This window comes from Hesperophylax consimilis, chromosome 18, assembly GCF_061612785.1.
Source record: "Hesperophylax consimilis isolate HC1 chromosome 18, BYU_Hcon_1.0, whole genome shotgun sequence".
In the NCBI taxonomy this organism is placed as follows: Eukaryota; Metazoa; Arthropoda; class Insecta; order Trichoptera; family Limnephilidae; genus Hesperophylax; species Hesperophylax consimilis.
The window spans coordinates 218,561-239,226 of NC_142853.1; the positions used below are offsets into that span (position 1 = coordinate 218,561).

Here is a 20,666-nt window from a genome sequence, read left to right on the forward strand (position 1 = left end):
TATGGATTTTTGTATATCCTAAGGTATGAGCTTAACTTTCTAGTTTCTGTTTTGCTTTTGAGTGCCAATTGACTTTTGTCATGAACTGATAGATAAATAGATAGGTATTGTGTTATGTAAATCCTATTCTGTCCACCTTGATTGGCAGGTATTTATTGTTTTATAAAACCTGACCTGATTTGATTTTCGAAAAATGGATAATTTAAATATTATTCTTGTTTGACGACCCTGTTACATATAGGTATTTCTTCGGAATTGTAAATCCTGGTTCAATAACGAACGATAAATAATCCAATACAAACCCCTATTCTGGTCACGTCTAATAGACAGTTTGTTAACTGATTCTATATTACTTTTATCACAGAAAAGTATTTTGTTGTGTACTAATTTTGCCAACGTTGAACTTCATTGTTCTGAGTTGTAAAAATGTATATCTATAAAGATATTTTCACTATCTTTGATTGTTTAATTTTAAGTATTGTTTAATTTTAAGTCTTGTCATAAGAATGTTGTCATAAGATTTTTGTCATAAGACTGTTAAACCGGATGGACTTAGTTAGATAGGTTTCTCATTTTGCTATTTAATTATAGCGTAAATTAAGTGTAAGTGAGGGCTGTTTAACCACCCTAGAAATTTAGTTTTTAAGAAATTTAGTTTTTAAGAAACTTAATTCTAAGTTTATTATTTATTTATTAAAAAAATGTTCAATTACTGTTACATATGTATGTAATAATTTATATTTAGATTATTTTATCTAGGTAATCTTTTATTTTTTAATTACGTTTCTTTTTCCTGTATTTTGTATTTTTATTTATTTACTTTGTACTTTTATTCACTTTTATTATTATTGATATATGTAATGGTAGATACTGCTACCCGGCTCAGAACAGATATTGTCTAGTGAGTCGGGTAGCGCACATAATTTGTAAACAAATATTGATGTCAATAAACGCCCGGGTTACCGGCAAATATAAAAAAAAGTTGTTATTTTAACTACTAATTAATGTTTTTGTTTTAATTTTTCTAGATACCTGATGGACTCATAGTTTAGTTTGTTAGTGGTCTTAGTTTTTCATGTTTGAAGGCAAACATTTTCGTGGGAAGGGGGGAATTGTCACATAAATATTTTGTGACAAGTGTAGTTCTTGCTTAATTGGGGTTATTTTGTCTATGGTGTTTTTTTTTGAACTTTGGCAATATTTTTTGGAGGAAGGAAGGACAGTTTTGTTTTTGGTCACTTCCTCCCCGGTCTGCTTGGCCAGCGGCTCGGTGATCCAGTCACTCGCCAGTTAAGGTGTTTTAATCTGAGTTAATCATGTGAATAGAAGTTATTCTTTTCTTTTAAAAAGGGCGCGGGGTGTTTTTCCTATCACGAATAGTTCGTGTTGGTTATTATTTTTGTCCTCCTGTTTCCACTAAGTGAAGGATGTCCTGGCTCCGTAAGACGAGTCTGGTTGCTTGCCACGTGCTGCGGACTTGATGATTCTACAGGCGCGCGTTGAAGGACTTGCGCCCTCCCGTCTCCATTAAGTGAAGGATGTCCTGGCTTCCGTCACGGGTCCGTTTCCCGTTACCGGAGACAAGTTTTCGTTCGCCACCCGTTGTTATTCCTTCGTTTCTCGACCACTTAAAGTTAGTTTAGTTTGGTTCAGGAGTCCATCTGGTATGTGCCTAATTTTATTCCTATTGTTACATGGTTATTATTTGTACTCCTTTGTTGTAACTTTTGATGGTTTCAATATAATTTCTATTAAGTATTTACTCTTATTATTTCTGATTTCCCACCTTACTTGACAGAAAATTAATCCCACAATCATGAGATTGAGATATTTGCTTTACCGTTTTTATAAACATTGGAATGTATCTACATAACATTTTACACCGTTACAATGGCTGCTATTAGAACCACAGTGAAGTTTAAAAAGGCGAGCGTTTTAGGGAAAGATGCTACTACTGCTTTGCCGCAGGGTGATGGAGCTTTTTTTAAATCAGTTTTGGACAGCAGCATCGAGCTCGGTGTACGTGACATTCAGCTGGTGAAATATTTTATCAACCCAACGGTGATCGAAAATCTTTCCTTACATAATGTAGTTTGTGATTTTCTTTACAAAGATATGGGTTCAACATCAGCAGATTTAAGAAATATATATTTGCATCATAATATGAGCACAGTTGCCTATGAAAGGGCAGCTCAGATGACTGTTGGACAATCACACTGTCCATTATGGCATAACTTAAGGTATGCTAGAATTACCGCATCTAAAGCCCATGAAGCTGCTCATTGTTAACCATGGAAGGCTCCCTCTTTGAGAGCATTCTAGGTGCTAAGCTAGTAAACACCAAGTTTCTCAGGCGTGGCAGAATTCTAGAGGCTGAAGTATTGAAAGAAGTGGAGCAAATACTTCAAATAAAGTTTGAGAAGTGTGGCCTTATTATTTCCAATCAGCATCCTTTTTTTGGAGCTTCTCCAGATCCAATGGGAGACAATTGCGTAGTGGAAGTTAAATTTCCAAGTAGCGACATGGCTTTATGAAGATATTTCACGGTCGTCATGGACAAACCCAGTGATAGGTACATAGCTCAGATGCAATTGCAAATGCAATTTGCAAAAAAATGCAAAGGTTTGTATTGTGTAGGAAAGCCTAAATTCAAGGGAGGTTATTGTGTGTTGCATAGAATATGATCAAAATTACTGTTTAGCTCTAATGGCCAAGTGCTTAACATTTTGATCCCAAGCTATTTATAAGAAACTAAAGTTTTCAATGTTACTAGCGTTTAAATTAATCTCGTTTTATCCCGTTTTGTATCTCCTGTAATGTGTGAAATGGTTAATAAAACCACAAACTATAATAATAATGTGATCAATTATGGGAATGTGGTTGTGATCAGTACTCGCATGCATTCTGAGCATTTGGAATTATCTAATTCTACTTATGAAACGCTCTATGTGAATGCGCAATGCGGCAATTCTTTTGGACTGCTTCACTTCTTCGCGGCTATAATGAATGTTTGCAAAAACTCCTGGTGGGCGAATCAGTTTGCAGTCCATCTGCTGCAAAATATGGGAAATATTTTTAAAACCCCTGTCTGCCATTACAGACATCCCAGGACTCGGGTGCGACAAATATACACAGTCGTCTATAACAATCGCGTCAGACGCACGACCACCATATCCATATGATACATAGTTTACCAGACCATCTATGTACCCGTGGTGTACATGAAATTAGGTATTTCAATGTATTGCATCCTTTATAATCATACCAATACATGTATTGGTGAATTGGGTTTGAGGGTTTTTCAATTTGTATTTCTAAACAGAATTTTATGGACTGAACATTACTGTATCTAGCCCTAAAGGATATGAGTAGCTGAGCTATTATATTGGGAGTGATTGTCCAAATTATTAGTTCCTGAAATTAAGTTCTTAATATTTTGATAGTCATGGAGAAAATCCGTATTACAGAGGACGCCGACAAATCAAAGTAAAGTGCAAGAATGGCAAACAAATCGTCTAACCTTATTTTTTTAACAGCAATTAATACATAAATTGTTTCTGTAAGTGCCTTCGCAACTACAATAGAAATAATATTGTACATTTCCTTAGGGATTCCTAAACAGCGTCTAGGCTCTCTCTCTATGAATAGTGTAGCGACGTTACGGGAATATTCTGGAACGCTCGCCAATGCAAAACGCATTGTAGCAGGAACACTCTAGATACAATGCGAGCGTTCGGCGTTCCTAGCTACAGTTCTTAAAGTCATCGTGCACCCGGGCGCCTATATAATGAGGCGCGCCGAGATGTCCTCAGTCGGTCATTAATTAGCAGTTTTACGAGTGACCAACAAGATGCGAGCGCTGCTACTGCTCGCTGCGTACTGAGGAAACGGCCGATATGGCCGTTTACCCCCACGTTGCGCCCCCGCAGTTACTACACCTCGCCGCTACAGGATCTACTCACCTACACCCGGCTCTGCACGGACTACAATTTATTAAAGACTCCTCGGGATCATATCAGCGCCCTGGCCCCGGCTGTCATTTCTGGCCAGTGCTTACCTCACGTGCCTAGACCCTGCGACACCTTTGCCGGTCTGCACCTCGACCCCGCGGTATCGTCACCGGCCTGCATCTCCCGCTCATCTGACGACCAGGTCCATCGCACCTTCGGCTACCTCGTTCACATTGGAGTACCCCGAAGATTCCGTGTCTTCACGAGTGCTGAAAACATCCACGAGTCCGGTCTCCACCAACGCGGTGTCGACTCACTGATCACCGCCTCGACCACTCCATCGCCGTTTACACCTGGTATTATCCTCATCGATCCAGAGTCATCTCCCAACTGCGCAACTCAACTGACTCAAAATAAACGCCATGACGCAGCACATTTATCTTTCATTGTCTCCTTACCAGATTCCCAAACTAGCATTAAAGATTTTCTCATTGTCAGATTTACAACTCCAGTATCAATCTCAGACCCATTAAAATTGCTACTGTTGTCTAATGCAGACGGGGTGTAGTCTGAATCATTGTCCTCGGAACTAATGGAGATAATATCTATGTTATCACAATGAGTAGGCAAGCCACCTTTGACAGATAAACTTTGTGGGTGAGAACTTCAATGGGGAGCAAGCTGTGTTTGTTATTGTTTGCACAGTTGAAATAGATTTGCTTCTATAGGTAACGCGACAGCGAATATCTACTTGTACTACCTTATCAACCATTTTACGATTGTAATTAGTAGGTTCCAGAAGGTAGTGAGCGGCTGTTGAAGTGGAGGCCTCCAAAAGATTAGCTGCTGTAGATGTAGAGGGCTCTGGGTTCCATATTTCGGCTCCTCCATTCTCATAGCGTATTTTACTAACTCGGCACGCAATATTTTTTCTGTTTGCCTTAGGGTTGGTGAAGCTTTTTTTGACAGGCTAAAATATCTGGGATAACATTTGTTTTTTAATCTGATTTTGCATCCCATCATTTTGACTTCCAAATAATTTTCTAAATCCTCTTGGAGCTGTAAAACACAAAAATAATTTAATTTATTTACTGTGAAGTACCGTCATAGTTGCCAAAATCATTTTACATGCAAGATAACAATATCATAACATAACTATAGGTACAAAATATTGTTTGGATTGTTAGAGATTTTTAAACATATAACCTGCAATGAAATTATTTATATGCTGAAATATAATATTGTAAAACTATGTAGTGTAATTCGTACCCGATATTAAATTACTCTATCAGGTATAAATAAGGCTTTTTTAAATAAATATATTTTTGTGTACAAATTTTATAAACACTTTGAAATTTTCTACAAAGCTTAACGTTGCTAAAAATGTTACAATTAGCCTCAATTCCTTGCAGTTTTTTGTGTTTTAGAACATAAATGAATTTAGCTACTTACATTGAAATGATCTTCACAGCAACAACGGTGAGATTTAGTGGAATGTACACCATTTTTGTTTGATGTTGTGTTTGTACACTTTGGTACTATACAGTATTTATAAATGGTAATTACAGACATTTTCTCCGAAAAAAAAATTATTAACTTGAGACTGAAAGAAAGCGTTTCGATCGTAATTTGAAATGTGAATATAAAACTGTTGAAAGACTATCGTAATTTTTTTTTGTTTGAATATTCCAGTAGGTATTTTTTTTCTTTAATTTTTGGTAAAAAAAAGTGATTGTACCCTATTCGATCATGTAAATGTTTTGATCCTGCCCATCACTACTCCGCATTATTATTTATTTGACAGATTACCTCTGTGGTTTTCTATGGTTAACGAGTCCAAATAATCAAAAACATAACCCTACTGACAGGTGGTAATTTATTCTACCTTTTACCGAGTATTTAACCATTACAAAATGTCCTTAATTGAAAAAATTGATTTTGGAGACGTTGCTTCCGATATCGAATTTACTGGCAAAGCGGTAGAGCTAAATAATGCGATTCTTAATATACAAAAACATGTTCGGTTAATGGAAGAAAACAAAACAAAGGTTGAGGATATGACTATAGAAGACCGAATAAATTACAAGTTGTTCTCCGTGTACGCTATCAACTCTCTGTGTTGGATACAGCTGCGGTCGCGGGGCGCAGACCCCAACTCGCACCCCGTGAAGCAGCAACTGCTGAGGATCCGTCAGCTGATGCAGAGGAAGGACGAGCTGTTGGATAGGAAGAATAGGCCTGTGGTGAACAAGAACGCGGCCAAGAGGTTCATCCGTAGTGGCCTGTGGGACCCCAAGGAGAAGCAAGCCAACATGGCTGGGCAGGCCAACAAGAAGATTAAGTTCACCGATTCCTAATAACTTTAACCCTATCATGTTTTTCTTAGTTATAACACAACTGTTGTTATTTAACTCTTTATATTTATTTGTATATGTGGCGATTTCCTCCAACCAACGCAGATATCTTCTCTGCGTGGTATGAATATATGAAAATTAGTAAAACCTAATAGTAAATGAAGCAAGGTACTTGTGGGAATAGAAGCAACCTTGCCTTGAAAGTGGTATTTGAGAGATTACTCAGCCTGGATGCAACTTTCCTTGTTTTGTGTTCTGGATGAAGAAAAGGATAATCGTAATTGAAAGACAATGAACAGGTTAATATTTATTAATTTAAAATATTACAAAGACTAACCAACCACATACGATACAAATTACAAAAACCTTTCAATATTACGGAATAATAATATCAGTCACAACTTAATATCCTAGAGCAGAATGATTTGGAATGCTTTGACAATCGCCTTTTAAACACATCACTGATAATATTAAAACCTTCATCACTTGGACCTACGCAGATACTTTTAGCCAAGAGCCGGTAATTCAACACCAACACAACATAGCAAAATACGTGATGAAGACCAACTAGTGTAAACACAGTGCCATTTTACTTCAAATAAGGATGTAACTATATAAATATAAACACTGATAAAAACAATAATTGTAAAATAATATTGTTTTGAAAAATTTTTACTATCTTTTTGTGACTATTAAATACATTTTCCTCTGTCTAACCAATCTTAATTATATGCCCGGCACCAACTTGTTCACAGTACTTGTAGTAAGCGACTCTTACGTCATATGGATGAAGGCCATCCTACACCCTGGGCGGCCCTGAGCTAAACGGTACCTGGTGCTGAACCTGAACATTAGGTTCTAATATTGCTTTTCTGAATGCATTACTAACACAAGTTAAATAACAATAAATGTCAGTAAACACTATAATAAATTGCAATACAAAACAAATCAAAAAAGGCTTATAAATTGATATTGTTCTATTATAGGATTGTGTAAAAACACAGAAGTACTCTGAAACTTTAAACCCTAAGGTTATTAAGCCAGGCGTCCATGGGTTTAATCCTCTGCTAAGTTCTCCATTATTGCACAAGTAACATTTTCCAATTATAATTATGGATGTAGAAAGAATTCAAATATTGTCAGGTTATTCATAACGCGGGAATGTTTCTTTCAATTAATACTTGAAATCTTGAATGTTTGTTTTTTACTTGGGTTGGTAATGCATTAGCTCAGCGATATTACAATTACATATTTAAAACATAAACCACTCTTCGGTAAGTTCTTCAAGACAATAGATAATAATATTATCTAAGTTGGAACCAAACTCCGACCACCATCAGTCAGTTAGTGAACTAAAGCTACACGTCGAGGATCTTCAACCGAGCCTACAAAATAAAATAGTGTATAATAAAAATAATTGTAAAAATATCACCACCAAAATGGAATCCGTAGAGTAATGATAAAATGCATAGAAAACAGTACACAGATTATCGCTGTCATCGCTACATAATATTAGGCAATATAATAATATACTTAAGCTGTCTTTAGTATTGCAGGGCGTGTTGATCAAAACCTTCCTTTAAATACCGAGACACACAATGCACGCCATCTTCTTTGAATATCATTTAATATTTTTTAGCAATGTATACATAATTATTTTTCATAATTTTCTTAGTATAGCTGCAATGTTTTTAGGCAATAACTTAAGAAATTATGTTTGAACGAGATGGACAAGGCCACGTAGCGTCTAGGAAGGTTTTGGTCGTAGCAACACAGGAATAGGGTGGTGGAATTTCAAAACCATTACATATAAACTGCATTCACAGAGTGAAGTAATGGGATTCCACCGTTTTAGTTAGTCAGCTTCGGGTTAAACACAACATTCATAATAAACATCAACAAATATTTCATTCAATACAACAATCAACCTAAATAATATATGACTTGCGAGAATTAGAAATGCGGGTACATACTAGGAAAACAGTGGTACAGGTCCACTGGAACCCCTCTCTCTTTCTGTAAATGTTGCACGCAACAGAAAGAAGTTACAACGGGCTCTCAGCGGCGGGACCGTAATAATGGCACTCGGACAGAATGATTAAATCTGCAAAACAAGGCCGGCTGCGGAGATATTGTCTCCGGCGCCAGCAGTCTGGCGGGCGTTGGTGCAGACCAGCACGGGGGCCACGCAGATCAGCACCCGCTCTCCCTCCGCTTCCTCCCAGCAGGACACGGGGCGTGCCGGGTCCAGGCTGACACGCGAGGCTCCGGCGCCCCCAGCCGACGTAGAGAAGCTGTCGTCCATCACCAGGCGCACCTGCGACGGTAGGATGGTGGGGGTGCCACACACATGTCTGTGCGCTGTCAGCGAGGCTTTGGCGGCAGCAGCCATTGTCTTTTTCCACGCCGACCCGTGAACCGTCATGATGGCTTGGTACGCCAAGGTGTGAACGTGAATCCTCGTCAGCTGTCTACTATTTGGAACGTTAACACTCGTCTTCCGAATAATTTTAAACACATTCCTCATCTGATCCAACGCAGACGCGACTCTCGGGTTCGAGTCGGCTACGACGCTGATATTCCCGTATTTCAAGGTATGATACAGGTTGACCAGTTCCTGTTCGTTCATTCCCAGCGAGTCGGAATAGGGAATGATTTCTTTAGTCAAGTCTGTCATGAGCTTGGCTTCCACGTAACTCGCCATTTCAAAGTGAACCAGTGTGGAGGACTTCTGGGATATCATCTGTTCCTTAATCTTTGCGAGACGCGCTTCTCGAACACCTAAAAGAATATAAATTTATACTTTAAGGATAAAACGAGCAGTTGTGAACTCTACCTCTTTCTCATAAACTAATTATGTAATGTAAAGGGACGTTTCAGCGACAGGACCAAATAAATTTATAATTTTGATTTAACCGAAGGGGAAATACTGTCTTGGTCACTTCAAATGTTTACCAATGGTAAACAAGTCAGATGTAGCAAAAGAAATGAACGGAGAAAGTAGGTTACATACAATACAGCAGGGATAGGATAGAAATGGGATAGAACAAGTGTTGAGTATTGAGTGGAGTAAGTGAAATGAATAGTGAGAATACCTGCGGGGAAGGGATAGCTGTCCATCATCTGCAGGCCGCTGACCACCAGCAGATTGGGCTGGAAGGACTTCAGCACCTCCCCCAGTGGCTCCAGCGAGCTGACCATGGGGTTGTTCTCGTCATTGTGCAGGATGTACCGGTTGGCTCGCGGGGCTGTAAAGGGGCCCCACTGTGCGTCGGCCTTGTACTCCAGGATGAGATGCACGTCGTCCTTGTCCAGGGCGCCCCCTACGGTGCGTAGTCCCTCGGGCAGGGCCCCCAGCAAGCGCGGACTGGTGCGCGCCGCCAGCACCACGTCGCAGCCCTCCAGCAGGAAGCGCGAGGCCATGACAGGCGCGTTGCCTCCCACTTCCCAGCGCGCACCCGGGTCCTTCTCCGCAAAGGCCACCAGCTCGTCAAACAAGGACCCATTGGACATGTACCTCCTGAAATTAAATGACTAACTGTCAAACCGACTAGCTAACCTCCTTGCTTCATTCACAGTCATACATCATCTCATAAATAGAGTTGTGTTTATAAAAAAATATGGTATAACCAACTCCTGACATGTTTAGTGTTGTTATTATTACGTTTAAAGTTTATTCTGAATTTTTTCAACAAGTCTAGATATGGTTTGAGATTTTTACAGCCAAAAATGTATTAAAGTGATTTTTTTTTGGGGTATTATGCCGTGTTGCGCTACCTCCTTCTGTAGTCAATGTATCGGACAGCACTACAGTGTCCATCATCAGGATTCACACATCTGCCCTGATGATGGACACTGTTATGCTATCCGAAATGTTGGCTAAAGAAGGAAGAAGCCCAACATATCACAATATGTCCTCTTAAACACAGGTGACTTCTATAGGTCAGAATAGAGATCACTGCTAGTTTTGCATTTAATTTGTGATAAATTAATAAACAACAAAAAAAAATGTATTAATAAAAATTAAAATGTTTGTTTGTTCAAATCTTAAATCTCAGTATGTTTTCCATCGATTGTTTTGATATTTTGACACAACGTTGCATTCGAATACGTATGTGCTTTTACATTATATAGAATATAGATATATAAAATGAATGAAAGGATTATAATGACGGATTTGATTCGGCCTTAGGTATGTTTGGGGATAAAAGAACGAATGACAACGGGAACAGAATACTTGAAGTATGTTTAGAGTGGAACCTGTTTGTGTCCAATACTTTCTTCGTTCATAAAAGTATCTACCAATATATGTGTGAAAGAGGAAATGAGAGGTCAATTATTGATTTTGTAGTAATTGACTCTAGGTTGAGAGCCGTTACCGAGGACACAAGAGTTTTCAGAGGGTCTGAGGTTGAAACTGACCACTTTCTGGTAGTGTCTAGAGTAAACCTCTTTCGCAGTTGGCGCTCTAAAATGAAAATGGTATTAACTCCAATAAGAGTCAAAATAGAAAAACTGCAAAATGATTATGTGAGAAGTAAGTATGTGAATTGTGCAGAGACAAGATTGAATAAGAAGGAAATGGACGGTCTAAGCATAGATGAAACATGGAACCACATAAAAGTGAGTCTTTGTGAATCTGCTAGAGGTGTTTGGAATCAATACGCAAGGTAGGAAGAAAGGTGATGCATGGTGGGATGATAAGATTAGAGCATTGGTCTCAGAGAAGAAGAAAGCATAGTTATGTCTGAATGCGGCTGGCAGTGCTTCCAGCGAAGAGAAGGATCGAGTGAAAAAAGTGTATAAGGGATGTAAGAAAAGAGTAAGAGTTTGGAAGAGGAAGAAGGAATCAAAATGACAGACTACTTCCAAGAAAACGTTAAACTGTTTTGGAAAGAAGTCAAAAGGTCCCAGAGTGCTTCAGAAAACGGAAGCATGAAAGTGATAAAATCGAAATATGGAAAAATGTTGACGAATGAGGAAGAAATAAAAGAGAGATGGATGAAGTATTTTGAGAAAGTCTTCGAAAGTAACCTGAGTGATAGTGATTCCAGCAGCGAATCAGATATGAATGATGATGGAGTGAATGTTACCGAAATTAGCATGGATGAGATAAAAAAATCGATAAAATATATGAAGAATGGTAAGGCTGTCGGTTTCGACAATATTGCTGCTGAATATTTTGAAGGAGATAGCCGTATAATTCTCACATGGTTGTGGAATCTTTTTAACCGATGTTTAAAGGAGGGTTACACGCCTTTAGATTGGAGAAGGGCTGTATTATGCCCTTATACAAAGTCACGTATTGAATGTGGGAATCTAATAATCTAATCTTAATGCTAACCTCAGTTTATCTATTTAGGAAAACCAACAGATTTTTTAAAGCTTTCAATAATAAATTTATAAACAATATAAATAATATAATTTATTTTTTCACTTAAAACCTAAAATTATAACAACAAACTAAGGGTCCAATACCAGTGGGCAAAAAATATTTACAAAAATACAAAATTGTAAATATAAAAAAAATATAAAAATAAAATAGGATATAAGAACACAAATAAATGACAATATATCAATTTTATCCTCACTGACAACACCAATAATCACTAATATATGTATATACCTACAACTAAACTGAACAAATGTTTAAAAAATAAATCACATGCAACTGGACAGTGGTTCATATCAACAACAAGATAACTTGAAGTATGTTATTAATAATTATTTAATAATAGCTAAGGTGTATTTTTGAAATGTTCCTAAACTACACAAAAGTATGTCAATATCATTAAATTTCTTATTATATAAAGTATATTGATATATTTTTTGATATATATTTGTATATATCTTTTGAATATAAAAGCGTTTTGTCTGAGATTAGTAGAACATTTTTGAAGATTAAAAAGTGATTTGTCTTTAGTTCTAAAGCTTGGAACTCTAAAATTAATCTCAGACAAAAGGGGCGAACAATCAATAAGGACATTGATAATTTTATGGATATATATTATATCTGCGGAGTCTCTTCTAGTTTTCAATGGCTTTAGTCCATAATATTCCATCGAGCTGTTAATGTCGTGGTTACCAATGTTCATCTTAAAATTTAAATAGTTGACAATTTTTTTTTGGATGGCTTCAATGCGCTTTACAAAAATATTATAGTGAGGATTATATATGGGAGAAGCAAATTCAAGATGACTACGAACTTAAGAAAAATACAATATTTTAAGTGTTGAATATTATTGAATTCTTTTCCAATACGGAATTAGAATCCTAACATTCTAGGGGCTTTCTTCACAATCATATCAACATGCGCCTCGAATGTAAGTTTACTGTCAAGCAGAACACCTAGGTGACGAATTTGTGTAACCTTTTTAAGTACTTGGCTGGATATAGGATATGGACGGTCTTATCGTCTTTTATCGATTTGAGTATTTTGCATAAATAAAATTTATCTTGAATAGGGTAGAACTTGTTCTTCCCTTCTGTTAAAAAAAAAAAAAAAATAAATAAAAAAATAAAAAAAAGATATGTGGTAGTTACGTTCAAATTTTATTTTGTTTCTAGTGAAGGTAATAACATAACATTTTGAGGTGTTCATGTTGAGATGATTGATAATACAGTAGTCATCAAGTCTATATAGATCTTCTTGAAATTTATAACAGTCAATACTAGAATTAATAGGAAGTAATATTTTCATATCGTCGGCGAAGAGTAGAATATTTGCATAGTTAAAGCATTTTATAATGTCGCTGATGAAAATTGTAAACAACAACGGTCCCAGGTGAGATCCTTGGGGCACACCTGAAGATATATTTATAATCTCAGATATGAAGCCATTAATAGTTACTCCTTGGGTGCGTCCATTAAGATAGGAGACCAACCATCGATACAAATCCCTGTGAATTCCCAGAGCTAGTAGTTTAGATAAAAGAAGACTGATCAATTTTATCAAATGCTTTAGAGAAGTCTGTATAGATTACGTCAACTTGGATTTGATCATCCATAGATTTAGAAATATTTTCAGTGAAAATTGCAAGATTAGATAACTGATATTTTTTTCATGAATCCATGTTGGTTAGCAATTATTACAGACTGGATACAATCATACAGTTGTTTGTGAACAATTTTTTCAAATATCTTACTGAATATCGGAGAATATACTATGTCGGGGAAGATGAGATGTAAACATGCACAATATGAGATTTAAGGTTGTTAGTTTGGGATATAATAATTTATTCATTAGACGCAAATGTGAGTGGTAGCAGAAGTCGGGGACGCCCGAGAAAGACACGGCACGATCAAGTGAATCAGATACTTAGTCGGGCCATGTGCAGAGTCAGAATAATAGAAGAGACGATGAATATGAGAAGATGTATGAATGTGAATGAGGCAAGGAGTGTGTGCCAAGACCGAGTTGTTTGGCGGTCCGTCCTCTCCGCCTATCCATGGACGGCGTGCTGGTTAGTTATAATCATTTCAAATAAATTAAATATACACCAACCAAATAGTTACAAAACCTCAAAATAACCTAACCTTCAGTGAATGTGCGAAAAATATTCACCATGGCAATCTTTTACAAATAAAAAATATTATGGAAACGTAAATCTTAACCTAAAAGTAATAATTCATCCATTGTTTATAACATCAACAAGATCATCAAATCTTTAATACCTAGGCAGCTAACAATGTACTAATTTTGCCACAATGTTGCATTAGAATACGCCTATGTTTTTATTTACCCATATTACATAGATACACCTGTGACAGGTAAACACTTTTTTTAAAAACAGCGCCATCTCTTGGACGTAAAGGCAACACACATTATTGTTTCTCTATCTGCAAAGACTGAGAAACAGCAACGCGTGGCGGGGTACAGCTAGTAATAAAAATACAAATTGAAGCCAGTGCAAAGTGAGGCATGCCTAACATTTTTGGGTAAGGTAAACACACTTAGAGACATGTAGATTTTTTCCCACTAGAATTTCTAGCCAAATATCCGTTATTACATTACTACTGTGCAGATCTATGCACCTAGCCAATTTCCTTTGATAAAACCAAGCATTTTGTGAGACGTGCACTAGGTACCCGGCAATTTGTAGAATTATTGAATTCGTAGAGTTATTGCCAGGTGGCAGACTGTAGTCATAAAACATGTACTTGTGGCATGGACCTAAAAAGCCCTGGACAGAGCAGAGAGAAGCCGAATATAGGGTGAGGGGAAATTGCCCGACAGCCATCTTGTATGACTAACTTTTGAACTGATTTCTATGCAAAGTGGTGCATAATGAACTATTATTATTTTATTTTTGTGTTGTTAATGCAGTTACAGTGGCTTATGATTTTTTTGGGGTATTTGATGAGACAAGGAATGGGATACTTAATTAAAAAAATTTAAGTAGGTTTTGGCATTTTTCATACATCTTCCCCTTCACCCATTCAAATTTTTCTTGAATTCCTCCGTAAAGGGATTTTTAGGTCCATGACTTGTGGTCATATAACAAAGCGGTAACATTTCCTTTACATCTTTACATTTCTTTAGTGTTGTAGCGAAATTCTTTGGTTCAAAACGTTCTCATTTACATTTCTGCTTCCGTTCTGAAGTTCCAAATTATTTAAAAAAAAAAACATTACGAATTTTATACAAAATATTTTTTCATTGTGAATCTAATTTCGCGCACGAATCTGAAAATATTTCCCACTTTATGGAATGTATTGATAGAAAACACCACCTGCAAACATTGTGGTACATTTATTTATAGAATACAAAAATAATGAAAAAAGCAAACATACTTTGGAGATATCTTTCTCCAAGTTCTTACTTAACAAAAAAAAAACAGTAGCTAACAAATAAAAAGTTGATTAACAAAAAAACAATGGCAGTGCTTGGGTATATATGTATACCTGGGATAGTATATCTTAATGAAATGTTATTATTATATTATATGTGAGTATGCGCATAGAGATATAATACACACACACACATACATGTTGCGTAGGCAATACATGTTGCGTAGGCACCACATCACGCAGGCCAATGCCTCCTAGCCCCATTGTGCGCACTTCAAATGAACTATTATATTACAAGAGTAAATGCAGTTTACAGTAATCTTTCTTATCACCAAAAGGAAGAGAATACCATCAGAGCACACAACATTATTTACAAATAAAATGAAAGTTTTTTTGTTTGTGCCACAAGTTTAACAAAACTACTGGACCGACCAAAAATGAAAATTTCAAGTTTGTTTTTATTAGTGCCAGGAGAGTTTAGAGAGTAGTATAGATTGTAGAAGAAGTCGGGGACGCCCGAGATAGGCATGGCACGATCAAGTGAAACAAATACTTATGTTCGGTCAAAACCTTACTCTAATCCATTCATACCTCCGAGCAAGGTCAGGTACAAATCAATTAGTAAAATATAAATATGGTACAAATAATTAAATAACATTTCGATTCAGGTTGTTTTGCCAACATTTTACTGATAATAAAAACTTATCAGTAAAGATATAATTCTTAAGCTGTAGTACTGTAATATTTGTCTGATGGGCTTTATCAGCGGAGGCAAACACACAAAAACATGTTGGAAACATTTGTATTACGTAATAATCAAAACATTAGATAACCATTTAAGCAGTGAAATGAAAGAGGCAATAGCAATAACTTAGGTCATGGTTGGGTTCATTTCTGTTGTTTTTTATTCTATTTTTAAGCCTTAGATTATTAATGTTACAAAACACTAAATCTTGATAATATACAGGGTGTATCGGCACGTACCCAACAAACTTTAACTAGCTATTCCTTAGCACATTTGGAGTAAAAAATGTTATAGGCATTTTGCTGTCCGGTAACATACACATATACACCCTGTATATATATATATATAGTCATAAGCCTCAAAAGACTTAGTTCAACCGGTATTCCGATGGAAGATGCTCTGTGGAATTAGTGTCATTGATTCCTTCGGTACCGGTACACAATTGGTAAACACACCAAACAGTTCTTGAGTTCAATAGTTCAGTTGCGGAGTGATCTGTCTTTTTAAACCCAGGTTCACTCCTTCCTCAAAACTCCCCACACAGCATCCCCAAAGATGAAATGGCACTGAGGGAAATTTTTTTCTTCGGGGCCTCCTTCTGTGGAATACACTTTATTTTCTTTTTTTAAAAAGCTTACTTTATTTTCATTTGTTGGGATTTCACCTTCTATCTGTCTTTTTTTGTTGTTTGTTTTTGGGGTGTTATGCCGTGTTGCGCTAACTCCTTCTTTAGCCGACGTTTCGGACAGCGTTGCAGTGTCCATCATCAGGGCAGATCCGGTAGATCCGAAGATGTGATCCGAAGATCTACCGGATCTGCCCTGATGATGGACACTGCAACGCTGTCCGAAACGTCGGCTAAAGAAGGAGTTAGCGCAACACGGCATAATACCCCAAAAACAAACAACAAAAATGCTTTTGGCCGTGAGAATCTAAAAACTTACCTTCTATCTGTCTATCTATATAAATAAAAGTGTAAGGACGGGTTGTTTCGGAGAATTTGAACAATTCATCAAATTTCAACATTCATTTTCCAGTTCTGTGAAAGATTTTTTCAAGTTCTGTTTTAATTTCAGTTTTGTCAAGCAACTAGCCTATAATGATATAATAACATAACTTGAATAGGACTTTCACAGAAGCCGGAAATGAACGTTGAAATTTGATGAATTGTTCAAATTCTCCGAAACAACCCGTCCTAAATGTTTGTTTGTTCAAAATCTTAAATTTAAAATTGAAATCTCAAATCTCTCTTGAAATTTTGACACAACGCGTGAATTTTTATATACCTTTATTATATAGATGTCACCTGTGGCAGGTTAAAACAGCGCTATATGTTGGACATAAAAGCAATTGTTTTTTTTTGCACAGACCAACGACTAAATAAAATACACTATAATACTAAATACAAATAAAACGCGTGGTGGGGTACTTATACTAATTATTACGAGGGGCGCAAATATGCAACAATATGCGACGACGACGAAATTCCAAGCTTCAAAACAAAATACACTCGCTGTGGGATTCTTTTTTTCAAATATCAATGTCTCATGCTTATAACGGTTATAATAAAAATGAAAGTAGGTTAAGTCCTCATAGTAAAGAAATTGTTGAGTGTTACTGAATAACGACATGTCTGTGTGGTTTTATAGCTTCTATTTCTTATTAAATTTTAATAAAAAACCTAACAAATACATGTTTTTGTGATTCCCCCGCTCTATGTAGTCTTACGGAATCCTGCAGTTTCCGGGTTTTGTATCTATCTACCTATCGTGCTTTCTCCAGTACTTCTGTATTGAAACTCTAATGGCACAGAAATTAAATTAAAGAATAGAAATAGTATGAAAAAAAACTACAACTGAATGATGCTGAGGAAAATACAAGAAGGAGATAGGCGCCTAGACTGCCTATACGATGCAGTGTGTAAAATATAAGAAGAAAAAAATTATAAATTCTGGGAATGAACTTTTGGACCCTCGCAATTCTAGAATATTGTTCTTTGAGCTATCCGCTAAAGGTTCAAGGAATATTGTGGAAGGAAAACTCACTCAGCTGCAGCGCCGTGTCTAAAATAATAGGCAAAGCTCTTGATTAATTCAGCAAATGTCGATACATCGTCGAAGTGCTCCGGCTCTCCTTCCATCTCGTCGAACTTTAGCAGCGGCACGGCATTGGCAAATATGTCATAACAGGCTCCGTAACCCACGGCCACCTTCGGCTTGGAAGCCCCATCCCCTACCAGGTTTTTATTCTCAATCCTCAGTAAACTATCCGAAATCGATGTTATTTTCAGCAGATTACTATCTTCATTTTTGAAATAGACCGCCCAGAGCACAACCGCGATTGCTAGCAGGGAGCTGATTTTAAAGGTCCGACCGAACATGTTGACGTGTTAACTGAGACAGAACCGGCAATAACAACTAAAGTGAAATGCATAAACTAAAACTTTGCTAGCCACGTCAATTAGCATAATATCTCGAATGTCAACGGAATCGGAATGTGATAAACATGAATGCAAAAAGTGACAGAAGAATCATTGCCAGAGATTAAATAATTAATTGTATGTCAAACCGGCCGGCAGCATATCGCCTATTACATTTCGCCTGGCAACACTGAATCTGCACTGAGTAGAATAAAGTCGACAAATTAATTTCAGGCGCCACTCAATCATATTTTTTTAGCTACATTATTTTGCAATAATTTTTTTCATTTAATTCATAATATTCACTTTTGTATCTATATTTTAAATTATCACAAACTGAGTTCTGCATGTTTCTGTAGGCGAATGTGTGGATGTGCGGTTCGGTAGGAAACTGTGCAGGTGTGGGGATTCGGTAATCCTGGGCAATGCTCGTGCATTGATGTGAGTCATTTCGTATCGAATCGCGCGCTCGCGAACTGCATACAAATTACGCTCATGTAAAGACACTCTCCCACAAATTATCCTATCCATCCTCTTAATCCTGCTCAAACAGATAATGTCTTCGGAAGGCGATACAGCTGTCACGCGTAACAAAAATCACATAGCAGGACTTTTTTAAAAAACGAACCGTTTTTTAATATTTTTTTTTCTCCAACTTTATGTCCGGGTTAAATCTTCCCCACAGGAAAAACTAAACCCTTCCACACATTTTTCCACAAATGATCATCTAGTCAATCCACACTATGCAAGTGCATTATATAAGCATAATAAATACAAAAACAACACGTCAAATCACCAGAGATCAAATGGGAAAATAATTCACCGACTCCAGATATGTTCATATCAGAGGATTCGGCTCGGTAGAACTTCTAACTGAACCTATAAATCCTACTGATCCCGCAATATAAACATTTAAAAAAGCTTTTTGCATTTTTATGTATAAATTCTTTGACAGATCTAATACGAATAAATTTTGAATGAGAGAGCTAGGTATAATGTTATAATAATATTATAATTTAATGTTGTATTTTTCTTCTAATATTATAATAATAATATTAAATGAAAATTGTTACTTAAAATTGAAATGAAGTTATTTTTTTTCTGAGATTATTTATAAGGCCAAGATGTGTTCTACCAACAGTATTTATTGAAGCATTTATAATATTTCAAAACCATTAGTTTTTAGAATCAAAAACACATGATTTTGAATTACTTCGCATGAGGAAGCTACAATCCAAAAGTGTGTATATATTGGTACGCCTTTTCATGAATGTAGGTAATAGGCATTAAAATCGCTTGATAAACGGAGTCTAGAAACGTTCGATTTCAAGCACAAAAAATTGTTTTTATTTATTTTGTAAATAATTTTATAAGAAAGCAAAAAAGTTAATCAAGGGAAACTGTCACACATAATCTTAGTTATAATACTGTATTTTTAAAAGTTGTTTCCCTTACGCGTTCACACATTTCCATTGAAAAAAAATTTAGCAGCTCACATTTTTTTTTTTTATTGAATAATTTATTTTTTATTTATATTCTACTCAAGGGAAACGATAGGAAAACCTTTTAGCAAATTTTTGGTCATTCATAATGTACACCAATTCGTTATAAAGATTCATCAAAATAGTGATTTAGCATAAAGCTTTGCCTTAAACTATTGGTAGCAATAACGGTTACACATGCGGACGTATACACATTTTTCTGAAATTGGATGACATTAAGTACATCTGTTAATATACGAAATAAGTGACGGTCCGACCTAATCCAGATTTGGATCAGTTATTAACTTCAGTCCCTGGGGAGGAATCAAATCTTAGTCAAACAAAAAAAAAAAATTTAAATATGTTTTTTTAACATTAACTCCACACAGGAGGCCGGTGTATGGTGTATGGATGGTGGAGAGTGCATGTCATCTTTGGGAAGCTGTGTGGAGGGTATTTTTGAGGACAGGAAGGAGTGAACATGTTGTAGGAGGGAGGAAACACAGAGGCTGGCAAATCGATCCACAGTCAAGCTGTTGAACTCAAGAACGAGTCCTAGAAGCGACCCGTTCTCATGTGACAAATGTCAACCGTGTACATTATTTTTTTATCTCATAAGGTTTAGCCAGCGTTAAAAATGTATGCCCGTAAATATATAAATATTTTTACGACTTGATTACAAAACCTCGACCTTTCTCTGCGTTCTATAAATATAATTTTCCTGTATTATATATATAAACCTTACGGAAAAAAATCTCTAAATGATAGTAAAAACCCTATCAAAATCCGTTGCGTAGTTTATAAGAACTAAGCCCACAAACAGACAGACGCGGATAGCGACTTTATTTTATACTATTTATAGAAGATTTTGATTCTACAATAGATATTGCCAAATATATAACTTAATCACGACGATGCGATGGTGCT

General features: G+C 36.4%; 2 protein-coding genes across 2 annotated transcripts; one reads left to right on the forward strand and one right to left on the reverse strand.

The window, feature by feature from the left end:
* Window positions 1–5,769: 5,769 nt before the first annotated feature.
* Rrp47 (Ribosomal RNA processing 47) lies at window positions 5,770–7,020 on the forward strand. The gene has a single exon (XM_089642343.1). It carries the CDS (start codon window positions 5,864–5,866, stop codon window positions 6,305–6,307), a length of 444 nt encoding a protein of 147 aa, XP_089498469.1. The 5' UTR covers window positions 5,770–5,863; the 3' UTR covers window positions 6,308–7,020.
* Window positions 7,021–7,164: 144 nt separating this feature from the next.
* Window positions 7,165–18,350, reverse strand: LOC149415202 (ADP-dependent glucokinase). Its single transcript, XM_089642342.1, has 3 exons — window positions 17,885–18,350; window positions 9,400–9,824; window positions 7,165–9,085 (listed from the first exon to the last, which is right to left on the reverse strand). Exons 1-3 carry the CDS (start codon window positions 18,217–18,219, stop codon window positions 8,403–8,405), a joined length of 1,443 nt encoding a protein of 480 aa, XP_089498468.1. The 5' UTR covers window positions 18,220–18,350; the 3' UTR covers window positions 7,165–8,402.
* Window positions 18,351–20,666: the final 2,316 nt, after the last annotated feature.